This window comes from Nelumbo nucifera, chromosome 1 (assembly GCF_055504915.1).
Source record: "Nelumbo nucifera cultivar China Antique chromosome 1, China Antique-T2T, whole genome shotgun sequence".
Taxonomy (NCBI): Eukaryota; Viridiplantae; Streptophyta; class Magnoliopsida; order Proteales; family Nelumbonaceae; genus Nelumbo; species Nelumbo nucifera.
This window is the reverse complement of record NC_142649.1, coordinates 187,702,869-187,725,433: the sequence shown is the minus strand read 5'-3', so window position 1 is coordinate 187,725,433 and position 22,565 is coordinate 187,702,869. Positions and strand designations below refer to the sequence as shown.

The 22,565-nt window shown below is 35.2% G+C and overlaps 2 protein-coding genes across 5 annotated transcripts; one reads left to right on the top strand and one right to left on the bottom strand.

Annotated features, from left to right (window-relative positions):
* Positions 1-1,244: 1,244 nt before the first annotated feature.
* LOC104596150 (E3 ubiquitin-protein ligase XBAT33-like) lies at positions 1,245-11,268 on the top strand. Of its 4 annotated transcripts, none has more exons than XM_088895639.1 (11): positions 1,245-1,830; positions 2,440-2,759; positions 2,853-2,912; positions 3,191-3,262; positions 3,418-3,602; positions 3,872-4,032; positions 4,125-4,183; positions 4,268-4,314; positions 4,420-4,563; positions 7,661-7,752; positions 10,346-11,268. In XM_088895639.1, the coding sequence occupies exons 2-11, from the start codon at positions 2,583-2,585 to the stop codon at positions 10,885-10,887; spliced, it is 1,539 nt and encodes a 512-aa protein (XP_088751765.1). In that variant the 5' UTR covers positions 1,245-1,830; positions 2,440-2,582; the 3' UTR covers positions 10,888-11,268. The 4 variants fall into 4 exon arrangements, with proteins under 4 accessions (XP_088751765.1, XP_019053127.1, XP_088751766.1 ...); XM_019197582.2 differs by having other exon boundaries at positions 1,447-1,830; positions 7,634-7,752; XM_088895640.1 differs by lacking the exon at positions 1,245-1,830 and adding an exon at positions 1,917-2,055.
* A 4,303-nt stretch (positions 11,269-15,571) lies between these two features.
* On the bottom strand, positions 15,572-17,135 carry LOC104596149 (CEN-like protein 1). The gene is made up of 4 exons (XM_010257190.3): positions 16,678-17,135; positions 16,484-16,545; positions 16,322-16,362; positions 15,572-16,189 (listed from the first exon to the last, which is right to left on the bottom strand). The coding sequence occupies exons 1-4, from the start codon at positions 16,876-16,878 to the stop codon at positions 15,972-15,974; spliced, it is 522 nt and encodes a 173-aa protein (XP_010255492.1). The 5' UTR covers positions 16,879-17,135; the 3' UTR covers positions 15,572-15,971.
* Between the last annotated feature and the right edge of the window lie 5,430 nt (positions 17,136-22,565).

The following is a 22,565-nucleotide window of genomic DNA, read 5'->3' as shown; positions in this document are numbered from 1 at the left end:
ATTAGGTCGGCGGAGGTAGGTCGCTAGCTGGGTCTCCAATAAGTTGGCAATTGGGTTTCCATCATTTTTGCTAAAGCGAGTCATCGCTCTTGTGGTATCGGGGTGTCGTCCAACTATTTTGAGATACCACGTGTCATGATGTCAGTGGAGGGCCAAATCTGCCCTCATCAATTTCTTTTTTGTATTTTACAGCTCAAAGCCCAAAAGAAAAAGCTTGTCAAAAGGGAGAGAGCCCTAGATTACTTATTATAAGTATTCCTTCCATTGATAATTAAAAAGTTTAAATAGGACTTTCGCTAATCAACAATCATTTTGATGGGTTGGACCCAATTTGATGCTTTCCTTGCCATGTGAGGTATACGTAACAATTTTTTTTTAGGAAAACAACACCCGCCTTTAAAAGAATAGAAGCCTAGAAGGCCCAATCAATTGATCAGCATCTACCCAAGTCATCTCCATGCATCCAAGTCATTATGCCCTTGAAATAGAATTGGGATATGCTCTTCACACATCTCACATTGACCTCACAGCCACATCTTATCATGCATTTGAAAACATTTTCTATGAATAATAAGATATAAGTATGGGAGATGTTCCCAATGCATGGTGGCATGCACCCATGAGGTCGATGTAAAGAGCCCTATGTGATGAACAGATCCAATAGATTCCAAGAATTTAAAACTCGATTCAAGATTTCATTATTTCAGATTTGGATGTTAAAACTTGCTCTATTTAATAATAAGATTCGATGTAGATTTGATCACATTTGATCCAATTAAAATCCAAATTTAAATAAAAATTATTATCTCTATTTACATATAATAATGTTTGATTTAATTATTTCAGATTTGGATGTTAAAACTTGCATCTATTTAATAATCAGATCCGATATGGATTTAATCACATATAATCCAATTAAAATATAATTCAAGTCTAAATAAAATTTATTATCTCTATTTACATATGTAATATAATAACGTGTCTACATAATTATATAAAGTTTATAATTAATAAATTTAATATTATTATTATATGAGATTTCCTATAATTTTATTTAATTTTATAATTTCACGTAATTTGGATTTAAAATTTCAAATTTTCAATAATCAGATATAATTTGGGTAACCGGTTCATATCCTTAACCCGACGTGATCACGGTCCAAGAATTGGGTTAGTTGCAGACTTTCAGTTTCAGTCCATACGTGATATCAGGTGCATAAATTATCATCAAGCTTATTGTTATTGTATTGTTTTGTAAAAGGAGAAGGATCAGAAAAGAAAGAGATGAGAAGAAAAGGAGAGTGAGAGAGAGAAGTGGCTGGTACTTTTCTTTCATCGATTGTTTGTTTGTTTGTTGGGTAGGTTTGGTTGTCGCATCAAACTTTCTGTCTTTGGTGCTGTTCCTCCATTTTGCTTTATGGATTTTTTTCCTAAAGTGCCAAATTTACACACAATCGTCGGCGGACCCTCGAAATGAAAGATGACAGAAGAAGAGGTTACCAACTCCCATCCCCACCACATCAAGCTTCGAACCCGTTTGACCATCTCTGTCATTGGCGAACCCAGAAGCCAGAACCAAGCCGTATGGCCTCGGGTTTCAGTTCAACAACAGTCAGACAAAACCAAAGTCATACACGTTTTTACTGATCTCAGAGAGAGAGAGAGAAGAGAGTCCCGTAGCGTAAAAATATTATCTTTAGTAACCGACACACATGAAGATTTTGATTAGTACAGGAGGAGGTAGTGTGGCTTTTTGCTTTCCGTTGGTTGGAACCGGAAGGAGCGGGTGGAAGGAAATAACAAACAAGAGATGCTTCCTTATAGGAAGAGGTAAATTCATCCTCCCTATCTGTTTTGATTATTAGCGCCTTTCATCTTTCATCTCGTTTCTCCCACTCAGACCCAAGACCCTGCAATTTATTTCTCTTCTGTTCCCTCAAACGGGAAAGCCGAGAGCAGAGTTGGATTCAGACAGAGAGATGTGTATTTTTAAAGTAGAAAACCAATCAGAGAACTAACGACTGAAATGGGGAAGATATAAAATATCGATAAAAGGTAGGAGCATGCAAACGCGTCACTCTCTTCACCACCACCCTTCCTCTCCCTTCTTTCGTCGTCTTTGTTCGTAGTTGTTAATTGTTGGGGGTTGTTTTGTGATTCTCTTCTCACGTTTTCTGCACTCGAAATGGCCCAGAGCAGTTTATCTAAGTTTGGCAAACAAAACTAACCAAAAAAACTAGACCTCTGTTCTATACTCTTTTGCTTCTCCTTTCGTTTTTTTTTTTTTTTTTTTTTTTCAGATTTAGTCAGAGGGAGATAGAGGCAACGCTCGGAAGTCCTTTCTCCTTCTTCCCTCCCCTTTATTTATTTATTTTTACCTTTACCTTTCCTTTTCTTATTTTCCATTTTCTCCCTTCTGTGAATGTTTTCATGAGGTAGGTGTGGGGAGCTTTCTGTCAAACTTGGTGTGCAATTTGTATGACAAATGAGCCACTGAGAAAACTAACTATAGAGAGACCCATCCAAACAACCCAAAAATAACCAATAAAGAACCAACAAGAAAACAAGAAAGAAAGAAACAAATGGGAAATTCGTTTGGATGCTCGGCGTCAGGGGAGAGATTGGTATCGGCGGCAAGAGATGGGGACTTGGTGGAAGCGAAGATGCTGCTCGAGTTCAATCCTTGTCTCGCCAGGTACTCCACCTTCGGCGGCCTTAATTCCCCTCTTCATTTCGCTGCCGCCAAGGGACACAACGAGGTATCAATTCTCTCATTCCTTCCCATCCTTTTTGTAGTCTCCACCTCTATTTCTTCTAATTTTGTGCACTCCATTTATCTGGTTCTGCCTTAGATTGCTTCATTATTGCTCGAGAATGGTGCAGACGTCAATTCCAGGAATTACTGTGGTCAGGTAAACTGAGATCCTTTGAAAAAAAAAGAATGTTTGTCCTATTCTGCTTGGTTCGTAATTTTTCTGATTCAATTTATTCCTGTTCAATCATAAGTAAATGAAAACTTTGAGTATCAATTCAATTGTTCAAATTGTTATGTATAATTTTGTATTAAAGTTTGTCTGGCATAGATTCAGGTTTAATTAAATGTGTTAGAGTTGGATTGGTTCTTAATAAACAAGACTTAAACAAGCTATTGTTGAACCTAGTTGTTGATTCTTTTTCTTCCTCATGTAAGACGGCCTTGATGCAAGCCTGCCGGTATGGGCACTGGGAAGTTGTACAGACTCTTCTTTTGTACAGAAGCAATGTGAGTTATCTTTCCTCAAGTTCTTCCCCCAGGCCTTTCTTTAAAAGAAATCATGTGGATAATTTGGGATCTTTTGCTTTTCAGAATTATTTATTCTTTTGCTTATTTAGTTATTTATTTACTTATGTGTGCTTGCGTTTTTACTCATGTAATAGGTTACAAGAGCAGACTACCTCAGTGGTAGGACGGCTCTTCATTTTGCAGCTGTTAATGGGCATGCTAGATGTATAAGACTTGTGGTGGCCGACTTTGTTCCAAGTGTTCCTTATGAAGTCGTCATTTCTCAGATCACTGGCGATAGAGGTGATGGTTCTAATTTGAGGAACAAATATGACCAAAAGTATGTCGTTTGTTTCTTTTCCATTCCTTTTCCTTACACTTGGTTATCTATAGCCTAATATAAGAAAATAACATTCACAACAAGGGTTGGAATGTTGGATGACTGTTTTTACTTTTATTTTGTTCCAACTTTAAGGCTTGCTTGCTTAGTGATCTGCCCTCATTCAATCTTTGCAATTCAGAAACATCTATCCTTTATCTGTATTCATGCTAATATCTTATTTTTCTCCAAAATTGTTGCCATTAAATAATTATATTTGTTCAATGCAGTGTGCTCTCCAAGTTTGTTAATAAAGCTGCTGATGGTGGTATAACTGCTCTTCATATGGCTGCACTGAATGGGTATTTTGATTGCGTTCAGCTCTTGCTTGACATTCATGCGAGTGTCTCTTCTGTGACATTTCATTATGGAACATCAATGGATTTAATAGGTATTTTGTTGTTTGAATTTTGATTACTTCTGTTTCCTTTGTCAAAATGGTTGCTTTTGTCCTATTTTTTCAGCACATTGATTTATTTGTAGGAGCTGGAAGCACTCCTTTGCATTATGCTGCTTGTGGAGGAAATCTGAAAAGTTGCCAGGTAACTACTTTTTGTGTTATTACTTTTCTTCTTTTTTTTTTCTGAATTTGAAAGGACATTATTTTTAATTTTTTTTTTCTATAGATCCTTCTTGCAAGAGGTGCCAGTCGGTTGACATTGAACTGCAATGGGTAACAACTTGTCTAGAATGGATATAATGCTACTATGCTAATAGTGATTGTTAGCTGCATAGGGGGCTTGTGCCATGTATTAAAGGAATTCCTATGTTCTTTCAGTTGGTTGCCTCTTGATGTAGCAAGGATATGGGGGCGTCATTGGCTTGAACCGCTTTTAGCACCAAATTCTGACTTGGTAGTACCGGCATTTCCTCTATCCAAATATCTATCCTTGCCTCTCATGAGTGTGCTTAACATAGCAAGGTAAGTATAGCCCTAATTATCTAAAGCTTTGAACAGTTTCTTACTGAAACACCATCCTTGAAATACAAGCACTTGGGGGATCCCTGTGGGGGTGTGTGGATTATTTTGCCACTTCTCATGCATTTCCTTGATGCTTTTCTTTACCATTTACTGGTTATATTTTTTTGTCAACTGCTTACAATTTTGCATATAAACTTACCTTTTTTATGGTCTTAATCTAATTCGCAATCCCATTCAACAAGAAAAATAATTTCTCTGAAGATAAAACTTACCTTGTTTTTTTGGTAAGTCATGGGCACTACTGTTCACAAAAGTTATTTCTTAAACCATTTTTGTCAAAGCCTTGCAATTGGGAAACTAGATATGCTTTGTTCTTTAAAACAGCATCCTACAACTGTGGAGGCTGAAAGGAGAAATGAAGTACAAATAAAAAAGAAGGGGAAGAGATTTACTCGGCAATGTATCTATAAAAAAAAGATTTACGTAGCAAGGGCCTCAAAAACAAGGGGTTCCGTGATTCTATGCTTTGGTGAATATTGATTGTGAAAACTGATTAAAAAACCATCTTTATATTTTAAATCAATTCATTTAGTTTTTTTTTTCAGAAAAAAAAATTGTATAGCTGAAATGAAGAAAATACTGGACTATTGGAAAATCTATGATTTTGGGCCAAAGGCTGAGAAAAGGAATCCAGTCCAAACTGCTGCCCTTCTCTATGTCTACATGGGACTTCATGAGGCTCTTGTTATGGTTTAGCAAATTTGGTGTTCATAAATCCAAGTGAATGTCCATGGTCTAATGAGTTGCACCGGCAAGAGAGGCGCAGTTTGATAAGTGGCTTAAGTAGCTGAATAGAATGACTTGCTGCTATAGGTTTTGGTGTATAAAGTAGTAATATAATAAAAAATTTATGGCTCTAGTAATCAATCCAATATGCTGTTCAGCTATTAAGGAACTCACAACTTACTTAATGACATTCACTAAAAGACAAAGTACTAAACCATTAATTGTATTGATATAAAAAAGGATCACTATATATGGATACATGGACTCTATGCATTGCATGATAGACCCCTTAGTCTTACTCTTCTCCAACAAAGGGAAAGTAAGATAGGTTCTTCTTGACTAAGATGCTAGATTTGGTTTTTAGTGTGTCCAAATCTTTTCCTTGAACTCAAGTATTGATCTTGATATCACCCTCTTGTGATTTACTCCATACTTAAAAGCATTTTTCCATCCCACCCTTCAGTCAGTTTAGCTGTTTATTTATATTTTGATTTCCCAAATTACCTAGTTGGTTCAGATATATGGTTGGAAAATTCGTTTCCATTGGCTTTGTTTGATGCCTTGCATTATACAAGTCTTTGTTTATGAAACCTATATGTAAGAGCATCGTGCATGTTCACTTGTAAACATGCTAAGAACAAATTTGGGTGGGTATATGTGTATGTGTACATCATGATTTTGATAAATGGAGCATCTTTGTTACATGACCATAATAAATGCAATTACTTCACCATAATTCTAGTTGCACCAGGGGAGATTTCTGAACCATTCCATAAGTTCAATAGTTGGAGTGAGGTGGGAATTTGTTTTGGTGGCTCTTATTACAAAACCTTGAATTGGTAAATCCTCTATTCTATTGATGTCACAGGTCTGTTTCAAATTTTCATTTTCCTCTACTAGGTGATTAATCCACTAGTTTCTGCCCATATGCTCATGCTGAAGCAGCACATCAGACTATAAGTATAACTTAGAATTCTGTTGGCTTTCCATAAAATATTTCTTCACTTCTTTTGTATTCCTTCTAGTTGAAAATGGAAATAATCCTATGAAGCTGAAAAAGAAAATTATCGTATTACTTTATTACTACCACAGAACCTCTTAATGATCAACAGAGAGTCTCAAATATAACAGAAGTGATGTGTTGCAAGTGGAAGGGGCTAGAAGAGCTAGGGGCAGACCAAAAAGTGCATGGGTTGAGGTAGTAAGAATTATTTAATGGGCTTATATAATTTAACAATGGATATCGCACTGAATGGAATGGAATGGAAAACCAGGATTTATGTTGCTTACCCCACATAATTGGGATAATTATATGGGACAACCCCATATAATTGTTATTCTACATTAAGTTGATAGCATTAGCTGATTTAGCTTCATTGGGTAAATTTCTAAGTTGAAGGATAAAATATCTTTGGATTAATAGGCCCAAGATGTTTTTCCAAACTAAAATATTTTTTGAACTTATATCTAGTTATATTGTCCAGTATTTGTCTACTACTAATGCACTTGTGACAGATTCTTCATTACATGGGATTTGTCATACTATTTATGGAAACAAGCAAATGCTTTTTGTTCATTTTGTATTATGTTGTGTCTTAGGGTTTTCTTGGGGGAGGGGACTTCTCTTGGATGTCTTCTTAGTATTTTCTGTTTGTGGATGTAATATGATCAACGGAGTAGAAAAGGGCAAAAATTCTGTTTTGATATAAAATCTGTGAAAGAGAGAAAGAAAGAAAAAAGAAGGTTTGTGCAGAGAAGAGAAGAGAAGAGTTGAAGAGAATGGGGAGAAGCCAAAAAATCAGGTCTGGCCGCCCCTTTCACTGGCTTATATACTCATAAATAAAACTGAATACAAAGACTGTAAAAACTAAGTGAACACTCAGTCTAAAACATAAACTAATGGGCCTTGGGCCCAATAACTCTCTAACTATGCTTTGTAAATAAAAACAAATGTTATCAGCCCAAAACTCAACAAATGGGCATGCTTCTGCTATTGCTGATATAATCATATAATTATTTCCATGCAAGTTAATCATAACAATTATATCTTAATTCAAATCTATATTTTATTTGGTTCATGGTTTTTATCCTTGCAAGTTTGTCAGGAACTTATTGCATACTATGAAAGGTACTAAAAATTAAGTTCAAATGCTTCTTCTCATTTTCTTGTTTGACAAAATTGAAAATTTTTACTCTGAGTTATCATATGGAACCAGTCCTTTTTCTGAGTTTATCATTTAAAAGCAATGTTTCAGAACCATCTGACTGTTACTTCTAAAGACAGAATTTGTTTCATGGCAATTCTCTGCAGAGAATGTGGATTGCAGTCCTCAGCAGCCTCCTCTGATGACAGTGATACTTGTGCTGTTTGCCTAGAGAGAGCATGTAGTGTATCTGCTGAAGGTTTGTACCTTTCTTTTCTAGTACTTCTTGTCAGATTTTTGTTAAGTAAGTTCCTTCTCTTGAAGTTTGTAAGTCAGATGATGGAAGTAGAGAAAGCGATATGCAATTTTCTATGCAAACTGCAAGAAATGGTGCTATTTTGGTTACAGAGTCTCCACAATAATTCCCCAAAGTTGGGTAACTCAACATCAAAATTGGAAGTTCTCATGCTTGCATTTGTTTTAGATAACAGGTAAATTTTATTAAAGACTAAAAACAAATATGTAGAAAATGCCAAGCATCCCCATAGTGGGGAGAGGCTCCCCATATCTAGAAGATATGAAGAAAAAGATAAAGCACTATAATATCAAACCATTGCATTCAAGTCCCCCAATAAACCCCAAAAGAGTTCATTCCTGTCCACCCCTTGCTTTGCCAATGAATCAGCAAGCCCCTTTGCTTATATATGCACCCATCTCACTTCTATAATTCTGTCCCTCATCAACAACTTGATCTCCTTCATTACATTCCCGTGTCTCCATGGTACCAAACCTTGATTTTTTAACCACTGTACCACTATTTTAGAATCACCTTTTAAAATCAGATTGTGTAGATTGCATCTTTTTGCCACCCTAATGCTATTTAAAACTGCACTTGTCACTGCTTCTATGGAATTATCAATTAAAAAAATTATTTGTTTCCTGTTTCATGTTTTGGGGCTTCAAGGAGTAGGACCAAATATGAAGATAAAGTTGGAGTCATTCCCCTTGCTTTGGACAAAGGGCTTGGTGTTCTCAGAGTAGTGTAGCAAATAACAGAAAAATAAGAGGTAGTTATTGTGGATTGACAACGTAAAAGAAAATTTTACTGAGCGCAAGACTCTACAGTTTTTGGATGGGTGGATAAAGTACGAAGAAGAAATGACCAAAAAAGATTGATCTAGGTTGCTCAGTTATGTAAGCTTCACAAGGCAAACAACATAACAATTGCCATTTAATTGTTTTGACCATTCTTGAGTTTGTATCACCACCATTCACCCTCAATCAAGACAGCTCTTTTATATATGTGGTCATTCCTCAAAGTTTCAAATGTAATATTCATCTCTATGACAAGGGGGCCTTACCTTATAGAAACTCCTACCTAAATGATCTATTATTGCTACTTAAAAAAAAAAAAAAATCATTTATCAGCATGCAGACCCAGAGAGTTCCATAAGCATCTCTAAACTCATCAATTGAGGATGAGTATTGAACAAGTATGGTTCCATCTCAGATATTTCTAAAACATCTGGTCAGAAGGGGAAAGTAGGAAAACACCTTTGAGCAGATTCCATAGAGTTTCTAAAAGGGAGAAAAAAGTGGAACTACTTGAAGAATGGTTGTTTTCGTAGTGGAGTAGAACTCAATGAAGGAGGCCTGGAGAAAGTGAGAAATGATACATATATGATATCTTATGCTTTTCATCTGCTCAATGAGTGGAAGAATGAGATATACCTAGAAATTTTCATGATGTGCAAAAACAATGGGGTATGTATGCATCATGCTTAGCTTCCAAGGACCATTTTTCCCCTTGCAAGTAGCTTTTAATAACACGGGGTAGTTGCAATCCTCTGTGCTTTCTGATACTATCGTTTTCAATTCATGTTTTGCTTCATTACTCCAGAAATCTCTACTTGATTTAATAATTGTAGTTGCAAAAAGAGGCGTCAGTTGTGGTTCTGCCCCCACCCCCACTCGTATGTTTTGCAGTATTGCGGCTATTGCCTTTTTCCCCCTCCTCTTTTGGCATCTGGCAAATTCATTCTCTGAAGTGTATATTCTAATTATGTTTTCTTCCCTCTAGTATTTGTAATGTTTGAGTCTTAGAAAATAAAAGTTCCATTAAAAAACTTTCTTCATACATTTTGTCCTCTTGGTTATGCAATCTGGAAGAAAAAAAATCAACCAATAAACCTTTAAATGGGAAAATTTATTTTCTCTGCTAGAAATATGCCCATTATTATATTTTTCCCCTATTATATCCTTGTTTGCTTTTAGTACAAATCATAAACTACCTTTAAGGAAATTATATTATATGTACATTATGTTGGAAAGAAAAAAATTAGCCTGGCAACTATTTTAAGCATTTTTCTATAATTCTCAAATTAAAACCTTTTTGGTAAATTGGGACATAATAAAATCGAATTTCATGTACAAACACTATTTTGAAATATTTTGATATTGACAATTTATAATGATTAATATTTTATATTAAAATAAATTACTCATATGTTGTAAAAAATATTTTTTAACAACACTAGGTTTTCACACATGCAAAAAATGTTAATGAATGTAATTTATAAAAAAAAAAAAGAAAATGTAGTGTTTATTTTTTTTTGTTGCTTGAAGGAAATTCAGTTATATACATTTAGAGGAGAGAATAAAATTTGCCCTTTTGTATTTCTTTTTCTCTCAATAGCTAATGAATCTTGTTACCTATCAAAATAATTTCTTGGTTGCAAGTTAATGTCGGGTATTGTTTTGTCTAACCTGACTTGTTATGCAAGTGATGTCTATTGAATTGAATTGGTGAAGTAGGTACACCATCATTTTTGTTGTTTTATTTCTACTTGCAGGTTGTGGGCATGAGCTTTGCGTAAGATGTGCTCTCTATCTCTGCTCGACAAGCAACATCCCATCTGAACCGGTTGGCCCACCTGGGTCTATTCCATGCCCTCTTTGCAGGCATGGCATAATTTCTTTTCTGAAATTGCCTGGTTCCCCAGCAAAGGAGCTCAAACTACATCTATCTCTTGGCCTCTGTACCCCGTGCATTCTCCACTCTCGTGATCTGGACACTCCACCAGCTGCTTGTGCATCAGAGATCCGCAAGAATCGTGTCACAACAGTTTCTTCAGGTCTTATTTGCCCTGTTTCCTGTAATCCATTCCATTCTGTTGCAATTCCCTTGTGCACATGTAATGTTGAGTCATGCCCATCTCTTGAGCCCCAAGAGAGAGAAATGCAAGATGAATCTCCTAGTCACTCACAAGGCACATCAGTGGAGCAGGATAAAATTGATGGGCCAAGACTTGAGAGAGTGAGCTGTTCAAATATGTTCTGGAACAAAAGAAGCTGCCACAGAGAACATCAGTGCAATTCAGAAACAAATACATGAGGGGTGTGTTTACCGGACGCTCTCATTCTTGAGAATTATTGAAAGAATGTACAGTAAATAGTTGAGGTTGCTCTGCTCAGTTGTAGAGATTGATTGTCTGAATTTTTTGCCTCCGCCGCTGATTACACTTGAACTGACCACTCAATGATCCTCTCAGATCAATGGTTTGAACCACGTTTGGAGTAAGTTTTAACATTATGTAGTGAATTAATATTTTTATGTTTGGAGTACAGTAGATTCTATGTAATAGGAAGGTCAGAAATGCCAGATAAGATGACCTATGAATGATCGATTTTATTTTCTTTATTCAAGATGGTTTTGAATAATGCTGATACTAGTTTTTAGTTGTATATAGCAAAATGTCGCCTATGTAGTTCTATCTAATTGATTCTAGTTGATTAAGGAATAACTAATAATTACTTGTTTATTCAGCAAGAATTCATCTCAAATTAATTTCTAAAGAGGGAGGGGGAGCAGCAGTAGATTATCACCACCCACGACTAGTTGATACCCGACCAAGAAGAAAGCTTCATTTTGGACGGGTCATGGCCAAAATAATCCCATCCTACTATATGTAATGTGAAGTACTTAACTACTTAGCAACACAGCCAATAAGCATTTTGGACCATGGTTTCATGATATGCCTAGTCTCAGAACTTGCAGGATTTGATTTTATAGGTGGATGGAGTGCAATAATCTAGAGAGAACAATTTATAGATCAAAGACCAGAATTATGAAGCGAGAACGAGAAACACTGAAGCTCGTCCTCGATGTCTCTGTGCAACAATGACCCTAGTATCTAAAATCGAAGTAAAGTGGTAAACCAACCGAAAGAAATCAAAATATATCTGAAATTGAAAGTGGTAAAGACCACTTGCATTGTCATACCATACAAAACAGTAAATTACCAATAATTTGCTGTTAGATTGCCCATGGACACCCTGAAGTCCTTGCCACTTTCCGAGTCTGTAGTCTGGAGTCTGGAGTCGACTGGATTGATCCCAGGGTTCTTTCTTCCACAGTTCCATCCAGATTTCAAGCATCAAACAGGTAAGTCGGGTTTGAAAACAGGTAAATTGGAATTCTTATTTCCGAACTTTGACTGATAGAGGAGACTCCGGGCTCTCTATGCATTAGACCAGTCCCAATTCCCTCCCAATCACACCCACTGTTTTTTATTTTTACTGTGACAGAAAGGGTTGGCACCTGGCGGTGGGTTGGAGTGTTGGGCTGACCCGATTGATCCAAACCGATCCGACCTGACCTTAGACACGGTCTGAGTTAGGGGTGTTCACATTAAATGTCAAGCCGATTAAACCGACCAAACCGGCCCAATCCAAACCGAGTTTGTCGGTTTTTCAAAGTCATTGGTCAGTTTCGGTTTGTAAGAAAAAATGAATCGACAACTCGGTTCAATTTCAGTTTTCATTTATGAAAACCGAAGCCAAATCGAACCGAACCCATCCTATATTTTTAAGTAATTATTAATTAGTCCCTACCTTATATGTTAAATGTTGATATATTTTATTTGTGTTTTGTTTGAATTTTGAAAAAATTAATTATTTATGATAAAAACTAAAAACGTTAAACCAATATAAATATAATACAATGGTACAATATTTAATTCAGTTTTGTATAAATTTAAGTATATATTAACAAAAATAAATATATATTTTGGTTTGCATAAAAACTAAAAAGAAATAAACTAAAATATAAATAGACATTTAGATATAGATGTTTTAATTTAAAAAATATATAAAAACCAACTAAACCGATAAACCGGCCCTTCATGTTTGGGTCAGTTTTGCTTCAGTGCCAGTTACTTTCAGTTTAGCCAATAAGTAAATCGACAAGGTCGGTTTAGCTGAAAAAAATGACTCAAACCAACCCAATCCGACATGTAAACACCCCTAGTCTGAGTCTGCATTTAATTATCAATAGGATCAGGATTACATATATCTCGAGTCCTAACTGTATAATAAGGATCAAGAGTGATTTTAAGTGACATGTCCGGATTTAAAAAAGCAAATGTTATTGAGATATGCATGGATACATATTTGGATACACTGAAAGTTTGATTAATTATAGGGTCCAATCAGGAAATTCATTCCAACACCCTCTCATCATGATCCGATACCACACATCTCATACATTAGTGGGTCCCACTTTTATAGTGGGCTCTAATTTCATAATAAGATTTGTGATGTTAGGTCATGTTGGAAGAGTATTGGAACTTATTTTAATTTGTTGGCAGGTGATCTGGACTCCCATGACTTGTACACTTTATAGTCTATAGGTGTTGTAGGAAGGGAATGGAATGAGCAATCAGGAATGAACATATTCGGTATTTCATGGTGTGGGCTTCGTGTGTACATAACACTAGCATGTTCCTTCCCTCTTAATTAATTTCATGGCCAGCTGTACACACTTCTGTTTGTACGTAGCTCAACCCGGATTGCTGACCACAAGACACTGTGCACAAGAAACTAGAATTGCACATAGGAACATCTTCCCAATGTGTCTCTATCTTGTGCACATGATGTGATTAGTCTTTTGTGGTTAGATTCATCCAGTGTGACAGGTCTCGCTTGATCGAATCCTAAAATCATGGATAGGGGTGTAAAATCAGATCAACCAATATCTGAATTTGAATCTAATTAGAAAATCTGATATCTGAATTTAATTTGATATCCGTTGGATATTGAAAATTAATTTTCAAATTCAGATCCGGTTAAATATTTGAATATTCGATTAATTAATTATTTTAGATAATTAGAAATATATAAAACAAATATTTTATTGATATAAAGTATATAAATATATAAATTATTTATATAACTTAATTATTATATATATATAAATTATATAAAATATTTTATATATTGTATATAAAAATTAAATAATCAATTGAATTTGGATATTTATCGAATTGAATCAGGTCATATCCAAATTCAAATATGATTAACTAGTCAGTAAGAATATGATATCCGAATTCGACCGATCAAATATTCGAATTATCCGAATTTGTTACGATTATATCAAACATAAAATTCGAAATCAGATTTTCAAACACCATTGACACCCCTAATCATGGACAAACCTACTATGGCCTGGCCCCTTGTGGGTTAGATACTCCCCAAAGGGATGTAAATAGCAAATCCATTGGGTTGGATCAAATTTGGCTGTTGACAAGATAATACGTCATATGGGGGAAAACCCTGCAACAAACGTAGATGGCCAAACTTATTCTCCTGCAAAAGAGATCGAATTCAGTGCTAACAAGACCATGTTCACACCGTTCTCACAGCCTTTTACAGCTGTGTAGTGAATATCTCCATACTTGTATATTATTTTTTTGTGGGGAGATATTCCCAATGCAAGGGTATATGAACAGTGTGAGCATGGTATTGTGAGGACTAAATCCAATTTCCCTGCAATGACACATTCGTTAGTTGTGCGTGAAAGTCAAAATTTTCTTGAGCAAAAGTTCAATAATCTTTTGTCCTGGAATATTGACAATTAATACCAATTATTTTTTTTTCTTATTTATTAAACCAATACAACATGCTTTTGGTCTAAATTTGTGAACATTTACCCTTCTTTGTGGCACATTAATGGGGAACAAAGGGGCGGGGTGAGGGAGAGAGTAGGATGCACGTGAGATTCTTACCATGGAAAGTGTCTACATTTGAAGGGATGCCGAGTGGTCATCTTAGCTGTCTGTTCATTGGTGAACAGTTTGTTTGAATTTTACAAAATTTACTTTTAGGCTATGTTTGGTTTGAAGGGAAAGGTAGGGAAACAAACCTATACAAGTTTGTTCGTATAGGTTTCCCTACCTTTTCCTACTTTTTCCTTCAAACCAAACACAACCTTAGACTCTGTTTGAAAGGAGTACGTATATAAATATTTAGAGTGCAAAACATTGTATTTGTACTAAATTTGGAAAGAGTACAAATGCAAATATGCAAGAGTTCAAATCCTTATATATATTTTGTATGAATTTGCACTATAATATTTATATTTGCATTCTTTCCAAACTTAACATTCCCTCTATTCTCTTAATGATGTGAATCCCCTTGTAGTCTTTGGATAAGGCTCAAAGTATTGATACTCTGGATAGCAAAAATCATGAAGTTGAAATCAGCCCCCCACAAGATAGTTTTCCACAACGTCCTACAGTACATTCCTGCTGTATATTGGAAAAATCTCCCGATGATGCCTCATTATTTCTGATACTATTATTATCGGAAGATATTCCCAATACATAGTGGGGATGTGCCGTGGGTTCGAACTCAAAATCGTCCATTCAAAGTGTTTAACAATCAATAATCTATACTCTTCTTTTTATAGTTTTATTAATTTTTTCAGTTTGACATGAAAAAATGCATATATGAGGATAAATATTAATGTTTAAAACGTTAAATCCATTAACAGCTCAAACTCTCAGTATTTAGCGATAACTCTGAAAGTTGATGAATATTATGCGATACATATTGATACATGGCAATATTTTGAACTTTGTTTTTATTAAATCGAAAACAACACATATATTAGAGATAAAGTTTAATTATATTATATTATTAACGGTATTTGAATAGCGTATTCTTAATTCTATCTCTGCTAAACAAATCTTCAGTAATTTTGTGATAAAAGAAGGTGAACTTGCATGATGGAGAAAACGTCAACGAAGGCAAATCAGGCATTAACAATTTATTCCAATAGAAATCCAAACGGGAACAAGACCAACTGACCGCAAGTACATATATAGGAGTAGGACACCATATATAGTAAACACTCCACGATAGACTAGTAGTATACTCTAGTAGACTAGTACACAGACTTACCGTGGATCCTTAGCTTGCCACGTGGCTAATAAAAAGAAGAGACCTATGAAAAGTGGGACCCACGACAAACACACCATACTGTTTACTACCCATCCTACGTTGCCAAACCCTAGACACAGAAGAGAAACTAAAATAAGTGCTGACACTCCCCGTGAAGGAGAATCAGTTTGATGGATTGAAATTTGAAAGAGGCCGTCAAAAGTCTCCCCCTGCACGAACTCGCTTTGTCTGTCTTCCTTATCTTCGTCTAGCAGCAGTTTCTCTCTGTGCGTTGAAGTAAACTGCAGCTACTGGGAGTCCTAAACCATTCTCTTCCGAGAACTTTCTTGTGCTGAACTGGTCTCTTGATGCCGGTGGCTTCACTGTTTTCCTTCCCTTCTGCTTGAATAAAATGAATACAAACCTATGGATACCAATTACAGGCTTCGGAGTCTCATATCCCACTATTTCTCTGCCTGTTTTTAAGACAAAACAAATCCGTGTCAGTACGACATCAAAGTTAGAACTGTATATATAGATCAGGCTTATTCTATTTCTAGCTAAGCTCAGTTAAGCAGAACAAAATAAGCCTTTTTAGGGATACCCACCAAAGGATGCATCAGTGGTGCCAGGAATGTCCGTAACAATCCTGAAAGTGAAGTTCAGAAGAAGATTAACCAAATTAAAACATATCTTAGCTAGAGCTAGAGAGAAAAAAAAACAACTGATCGATTTAGAGGGTTGTGAAGTCTATGGTGCAAAGCACAAACCAGTGAAGGTGTTCTCTCAAATATGGATCACTTGGGCTTGGAGCATCTGGGTCTGTCATGATCTTCAAAGGTAGCAACAGAGAAAAGATTAGCGAGGAATGAATGAGGTACAGTGGTAGTACCAGAAGATTAATTTAGTTAAAATAATGGTGTAAGTGCAACATCTCTCTCTCTCTCTCTCTGGTTAGACTTACAAGTGTAAATGCAGCCCTCAAGTCCTCTCCACCGATCTCGACGCGAGGTCTGGAGGTGATTACTGAAGGCATGAACTCATGGCCATTGTAGACTTGCTTGTTGAAGTTGTAAGTGACGTTCATCTTCACGCTGGGAGTGAAGGCATCCACAACTTCACCCACTACTCTCCCCACAGTCAAGGGTTCTAAATTCCTTTCCATGATGGCGTAACGGTTAATATGATATATAGCTAGAGAGGGAAGAGGGAGGAGGGAGGGCGGGGTTGATGCCTCTGATCGATGGGCTGTTTGTGTATGATCAGTGTGCGTGTGTGTGCTTGGTGAATTGGATGTAAGAAACACGAGGCCTTTTATAAGCAGAAAGAGACGTGAAGCTTGGTTGTGAAGCTTATGTACATACCAAAATTCTCCAATATGCTTCACGACAGGATATCTCTATTTACGGAAAGAGCTTCTTTCAAGTTGAAAGCTTTCAGACTGAGCTGTCCCTTTAATAAAAATATGGCACGAGTCACTACAGTGATGGGCTATTAATTCAAGTTTCTTCCCAGCTTGTCTGCTGCTATATATAATTAATTAGTGCTAGAACACGCTTTAATTATATTATACGGCAATCCAGCTACACATCTGGGTCATACATCTCCCCATGAATGACAAGGTTTGAAGTTAGAAGAGAGTTTAAATTCAATAAGGTCTTGGCTTGCTGGGTAGGGCTCTCTGCCTCTCTCTCTCAGTGAGAAGTGAGAATGGAGAATACAACTTTGTTAGTAAATTTAAATTATAATAGGGATAATATCTCTTGTCAAATGGGCAACTCGGCTTTTAAGATGCTTCTCTCCATAGTCCATACATATTCTCTTAGACCAAAAGACGTCTTATCAACAACCTTGGGAATGTGTTTTTTTATTTATCTATTTATTTTTGTAAGCTAGACTAAGAAAGAACCAGATATCTTAATTTTTTTTTATTTGCACATCGTATTCCCTAATGAAGAGAAGGAAAAACAAGGGAAACTCGTTGTTTCAATAATAGCCCTTGGTATGTGAATCCGAGTCAAATTACTGTGTGTGTGTGAGAGAGAGAGAGAGACGAGGGATTCCCCTCTTACAGCTTATAACCTACATTATGACTCTAGGAGGAACAGAGTACAGTTTTCCTGTAAGTGTAATCATACGCTATTCGGGTATTTTCATTGTAAGGCCCGAGATGAGTAGAATTTGGTGAAGGGCGGTGGATCCTCCACGTTTATACTTTATAGGGTCATCATTAACCCATTAGACGATGATTCTCCTTATGTGCTGTAATAGTGTGGAAAATGCAGTAATGATATTGCCCCTCCAGGCTCCCCACCTTTTTTCATCTCTCATTAACCCTTATAATAGTGTGGAAGTGCTGTAAGAAGATTAGAAGAAGGTGCAATAAGCTGAAAAAGCCTCCTTATCCTAAACGCTACGCTTCTCCAGTCCAGACTCCAGAATCCAGAGCCATCACAGACGACTATGAAGAAGAGCTAGAGTTGGGAAATAGCTCTAGGCCTGCAACTAATAAGTCACCCATTGGGAATTCTGGGTATGTTACTGTTAACCCTAGACTAGAGGGAAGAGGTTAAAGCCTGAAAGGGGTCCTATTACAGGGTAAGAATCTAGCACAGGCAGTCCTCTGATCCTCTCCTCTCTCGAAGTGAAGGTCTAGAACTAGAAGTAGTAGAAGTCGTCATTGGAGCTTTTAAACCGTACGTGGTTATACATGGTCGTCTAGTAAACACTACAGGTGTTCGGCGGTAGGCCCTTCAGTCCTTTCTCTTTCTCCATTAGCTAGGATTAATAATGGAACATGTTACGTTGGATTTGGATTTCTCGAGTGTTCCGCTGCCTGCCACTTCCACGTCCTAGAGTTGGGAATGGAATCAACGTTTTTGAGCTCGACACGTCTTTCATCGTAAACCAAGAACCGAAGAATAAAATTTAGCTGCACAACTGGTTCTCATCTTTTTCCCATCTCCATCTTCTACAGTGAGTCCTTTCCTCTACAGTGCTATTGTTGGTCTATATTTTGATAACCCGAGTCCAGTTGAACTCGTCAAAACTATATATGGTATAGGTGGGTTAATCAATTACCAGCCAAGTTGTTTAAACTTTAAAGACCCTCCTTATAGTCATTACTATTGAGTTCGTTCCCCCTACGGTTGTACTCGTAATAGTTGGTCAATCATCGTTTACCTATACAGTTCTACTGTTTCCCATGATAAAGGAGTGTTTGGTACGGTTGCATTGCCTTGCAAATTGCAATAATTTTGAGTTCATTTATGTGTTATTATGTTATATATGAGCATTTCAAAAAGAAATTAATTAAAATGCATGTACGTATAGAGAAACATAATTTAATGTTTTATGTAGAAATAGCAAATTGTATTGATGTGCAACACCAATGTACATAGTAAACACCCCCAAGGATAATGGCAACAAACACAACTGCCAATATGGAAGCATCTATTTCAAAATTCATGAATATATTATGAGATGTTCCCAATACATGGTGATAATGTCTTGTGGGTAGGGATGTGAGAAGAGTTTGTTGGAAGAAGATTCAGAACAGGTAGTTGAAGCATTAATCTGGGAAAAACGCAAATAGAGTATAAATACAAATATGTAGAGTGCATTCTAGTCCATATGCAAAGTTTATAATTTTTTTTATTATAAACTTTGCTCTCATTTTGAATGCAAATATGTCTTGAAATTTGTAAAAATGGCCGCTTTCGATATATAAATAAATGTATTCTTATCAAACACCAGCAAAACTGAACCAGAATGTATATATGCACTGAACCAGTATCTTCAATCTTCTCAAACCAAGTTTAATGGAGAAAAATAAAATAAACTTTATATCGTATGATAAAGCTTTGAGGTAATAATCTTTACCCTCCACAAGGTGGGGGTGGGGACCATGAAAACATACATCCAACTTTGTCTTTTAGAGTGTTTTTCAAGGTTTGTGGTGAAGAATAAAGGAGTTCGAATAAACTCAGTTGTTTAGCAAGTATTTCTCGTAAATAATAATTTAAAGGGAAATTGTCAAAAACCCATCATGAGTTTTCAACATTTCTCTTAAACTCACCACAACTTTTCAAAATGTCTAAAACTCACAATGTCACTAACTTGACGTTAAAGAGACCAATGACCGTTAATACATTACCATTTTAACCTTCATAGAAAAATATAAAATACATACATATATAAAACATATACATATATTTTAATATTTAGATATGGAAAAAAGGAAAATGTTCAAAAAATATTTTCAAATATAAATTACATAAAAACACAGAAATTGCAAAAATATATAAAAAATTATAGAAATTCACACAAAATAAAAAAATATTTTCAAATTATAGAAATTGAAAAACAAAATCAGAAAATAAAAATTGTAGAAAAAACACCAAAAATTATAAAAAAAACACAACAATTTCAAATAAATAACAAAAAATACAGGAAATTTTATAGATTGTAGAAAATAGAAAAAAAAACAGAAATTATAAAAAACATTAGAAATTATAACAAAAGACTAAAAAAAAAGAAAATTGAAAATTAAAAAGGACCCTTTTCCTCTTAGTCGCCATTCAAGGGTCATTTGGTCATAAAAAATATTAATTATGCTGATGTGGACACCTCTGTTAAGTAACATTAATGGTGCACTAACAGAATATGAGTTTGGGAAAATAAAAACTTATTGACAAGGTGAGTTTTAGATGTTTTGAAAAGTTGTGGTGAGTTTAAGAGATGCTGAAAACTCATGGTGAGTTTTAGACAATTTCCCTAATTTAAAATGTCCTTGCTTCATGGTTTAACCTTAAATGTTGAGTAGATTATGACTCATCGAAATGCTGAATGCAGTACTTTTAAATTTGGAATCTTTCTCGCATTATGCCTCCATCCCCTATTTTAACAGTTGACAAACGCGTTTTAGTTCTCTACTTTGAATAATCAATTATGAAAAGATCGCTTTTTATATATATAAAGATAAGGGAATTTGTCTAAAACTCATCATGAGTTTTCAGTATTTCTCTTAAACTCACAACTTTTCAAAATGTCTAAAACTCACAATGTCACTAACTTGACGTTAAAGAGACCAACGACCGTTAATACATTACCATTTTAACCTTCATAGAAAAATATAAAATATATACAAAATAAATTAGCGGGTGTTAATATATTACCATTTAAATATTTAGACATGAAAAAAAGGAAAAAAGTTCAAAAAAATATTTTCAAATATAAAATACATAAAACATAGAAATTACAAAAAAAATATAAAAATTATTTTCAAATTATAGAAACTATAGAAATTGAAAAAAAATCAGAAAATAAAAATTATAGAAAAACACCAAAAATTATAGAAAAACACAAAAATTACAAATAAATAACAAAAGTACGAGAAAATTTATAGATTGTAGAAAATAGAAAAATGTAAAAAAAAGAAATTATAAAATACATTGGAAATTATAAAAAAAAACACTGAAATGCAAAAAAAAAAAAAAGAAAATTGAAAACTGAAAAAGACCAATTTTTCTCTAACTCACCATTCAAAGGTAATTTGGTCATGGAAGTTGTTATTTATGCAGACATGGACACCTCTGTTAAAAAGCACTAACAGTGCACTAACGGAAGGTGAGTTTTGGAAAATAAAAACTTACTGACATGGTGAGTTTTAGATATTTTGAAAAGTTGTACATGGTGAGTTTAAGAGAAATATTGAAAACTCATGGTGATAGTTTTAGGCAATTTCCCTAAAGATAAAAGACAACGTATAGGGATGTCAATGGGTCAGGTTAAATGGTAACTCCAGCTTGAGGGTTAGGGTTTTGACTCATTGATCCGAATTAGGTTCGGGTTTTGGCTGACCCGCCTTGTTGGGTCATGACACCTTGCATATATACCAAGTATTCGTGCAATTTTTTGACTTCTAACTTTATAGGCTTAAAGTTTATAATTTATTTATATGTTGATTTTAATTTTCTTCTTTTTTAAAATGGAAAAAATAACACTTTAAAATCTATAAAATAATTTCATTATTTGAATTAATGTATTTTAAATCTTCAAAATATGTTAAAAAATATATTTAAAACTATATGAGCCAAGTCGGGTCAGAACTGGGTTATAGGGCCTATATGGTCGTGTCGGGTTCAGGAATCATGTATTTTTAAGCTGGGTCAGATTGGGTTTGGGTTTGAGTGCTGGAGGGCCGGGTTAGGCTTGACGCAAACCCGTACCAAACCCGACCCGTTGACATTCCTGTCAACATGGATGTCTTGTCTGCATGACACCTGGCAAAAACTTTTAAGATGAATTCCGCCTAGCCAAATTTAGTCGCGCGTTTTGGTATCGGCCACAATGGCATCTCAGCCTCAAAGCAAACAAGAATCCATATTTTATGTAGGTCTTGATGTGTTTTCAATCATGTGGTCAAAGAGGATTTTGTTTGTGTTACGGGGGAATTAGAATATCACCAACTTTTTGGTGGGTCCCAAAGGTTACATAGCTCGTGTAAAACATATATTTTATTAATGGTGTAGAACATTATTATTAGTTTCACAGCCTGTTGAATAATCATTGTATTCAGCTAATCCTTGCTCGATTTCGATATCAAAAAATAAAAAAGAAAAAAACAGCCGTCTAAGATTGAATAAACTAATTTGTTAAAATATAAGTAGTGACTCTGTCACTTGAATTGTTTACTTTACCTCACAAATTTTTATTTATTTTTCAAAACCTCCGTTGATATAGTACCGTTGTACGAATATATAGATTTATGTATGTTATATTGTTGTGACATGCAACATGATAATATTAGGGGCATTCTGCATTCTAGAATATGCCACACTAGCAAAAAAA

What these genes read in the sequence shown, in the direction of transcription:
- LOC104596150 (XM_019197582.2), top strand. Translation starts at nt 2,583, where the DNA reads ATGGGAAATTCGTTTGGATGCTCGGCGTCAGGGGAGAGATTGGTATCG. An exon ending in TTCTTTTGTACAGAAGCAAT is followed by an intron (nt 3,263 to 3,417) that starts GTGAGTTATCTT and finishes CTCATGTAATAG; the next exon opens with GTTACAAGAGCAGACTACCT. An exon ending in AGTGTGCTTAACATAGCAAG is followed by an intron (nt 4,564 to 7,633) that starts GTAAGTATAGCC and finishes TTCTAAAGACAG; the next exon opens with AATTTGTTTCATGGCAATTC.
- LOC104596149 (XM_010257190.3), bottom strand. Translation starts at nt 16,878, where the DNA reads ATGGAAAGGAATTTAGAACCCTTGACTGTGGGGAGAGTAGTGGGTGAA. An exon ending in TGAGGGCTGCATTTACACTT is followed by an intron (nt 16,546 to 16,677) that starts GTAAGTCTAACC and finishes CTACCTTTGAAG; the next exon opens with ATCATGACAGACCCAGATGC. An exon ending in TTGAGAGAACACCTTCACTG is followed by an intron (nt 16,363 to 16,483) that starts GTTTGTGCTTTG and finishes CTTCACTTTCAG; the next exon opens with GATTGTTACGGACATTCCTG.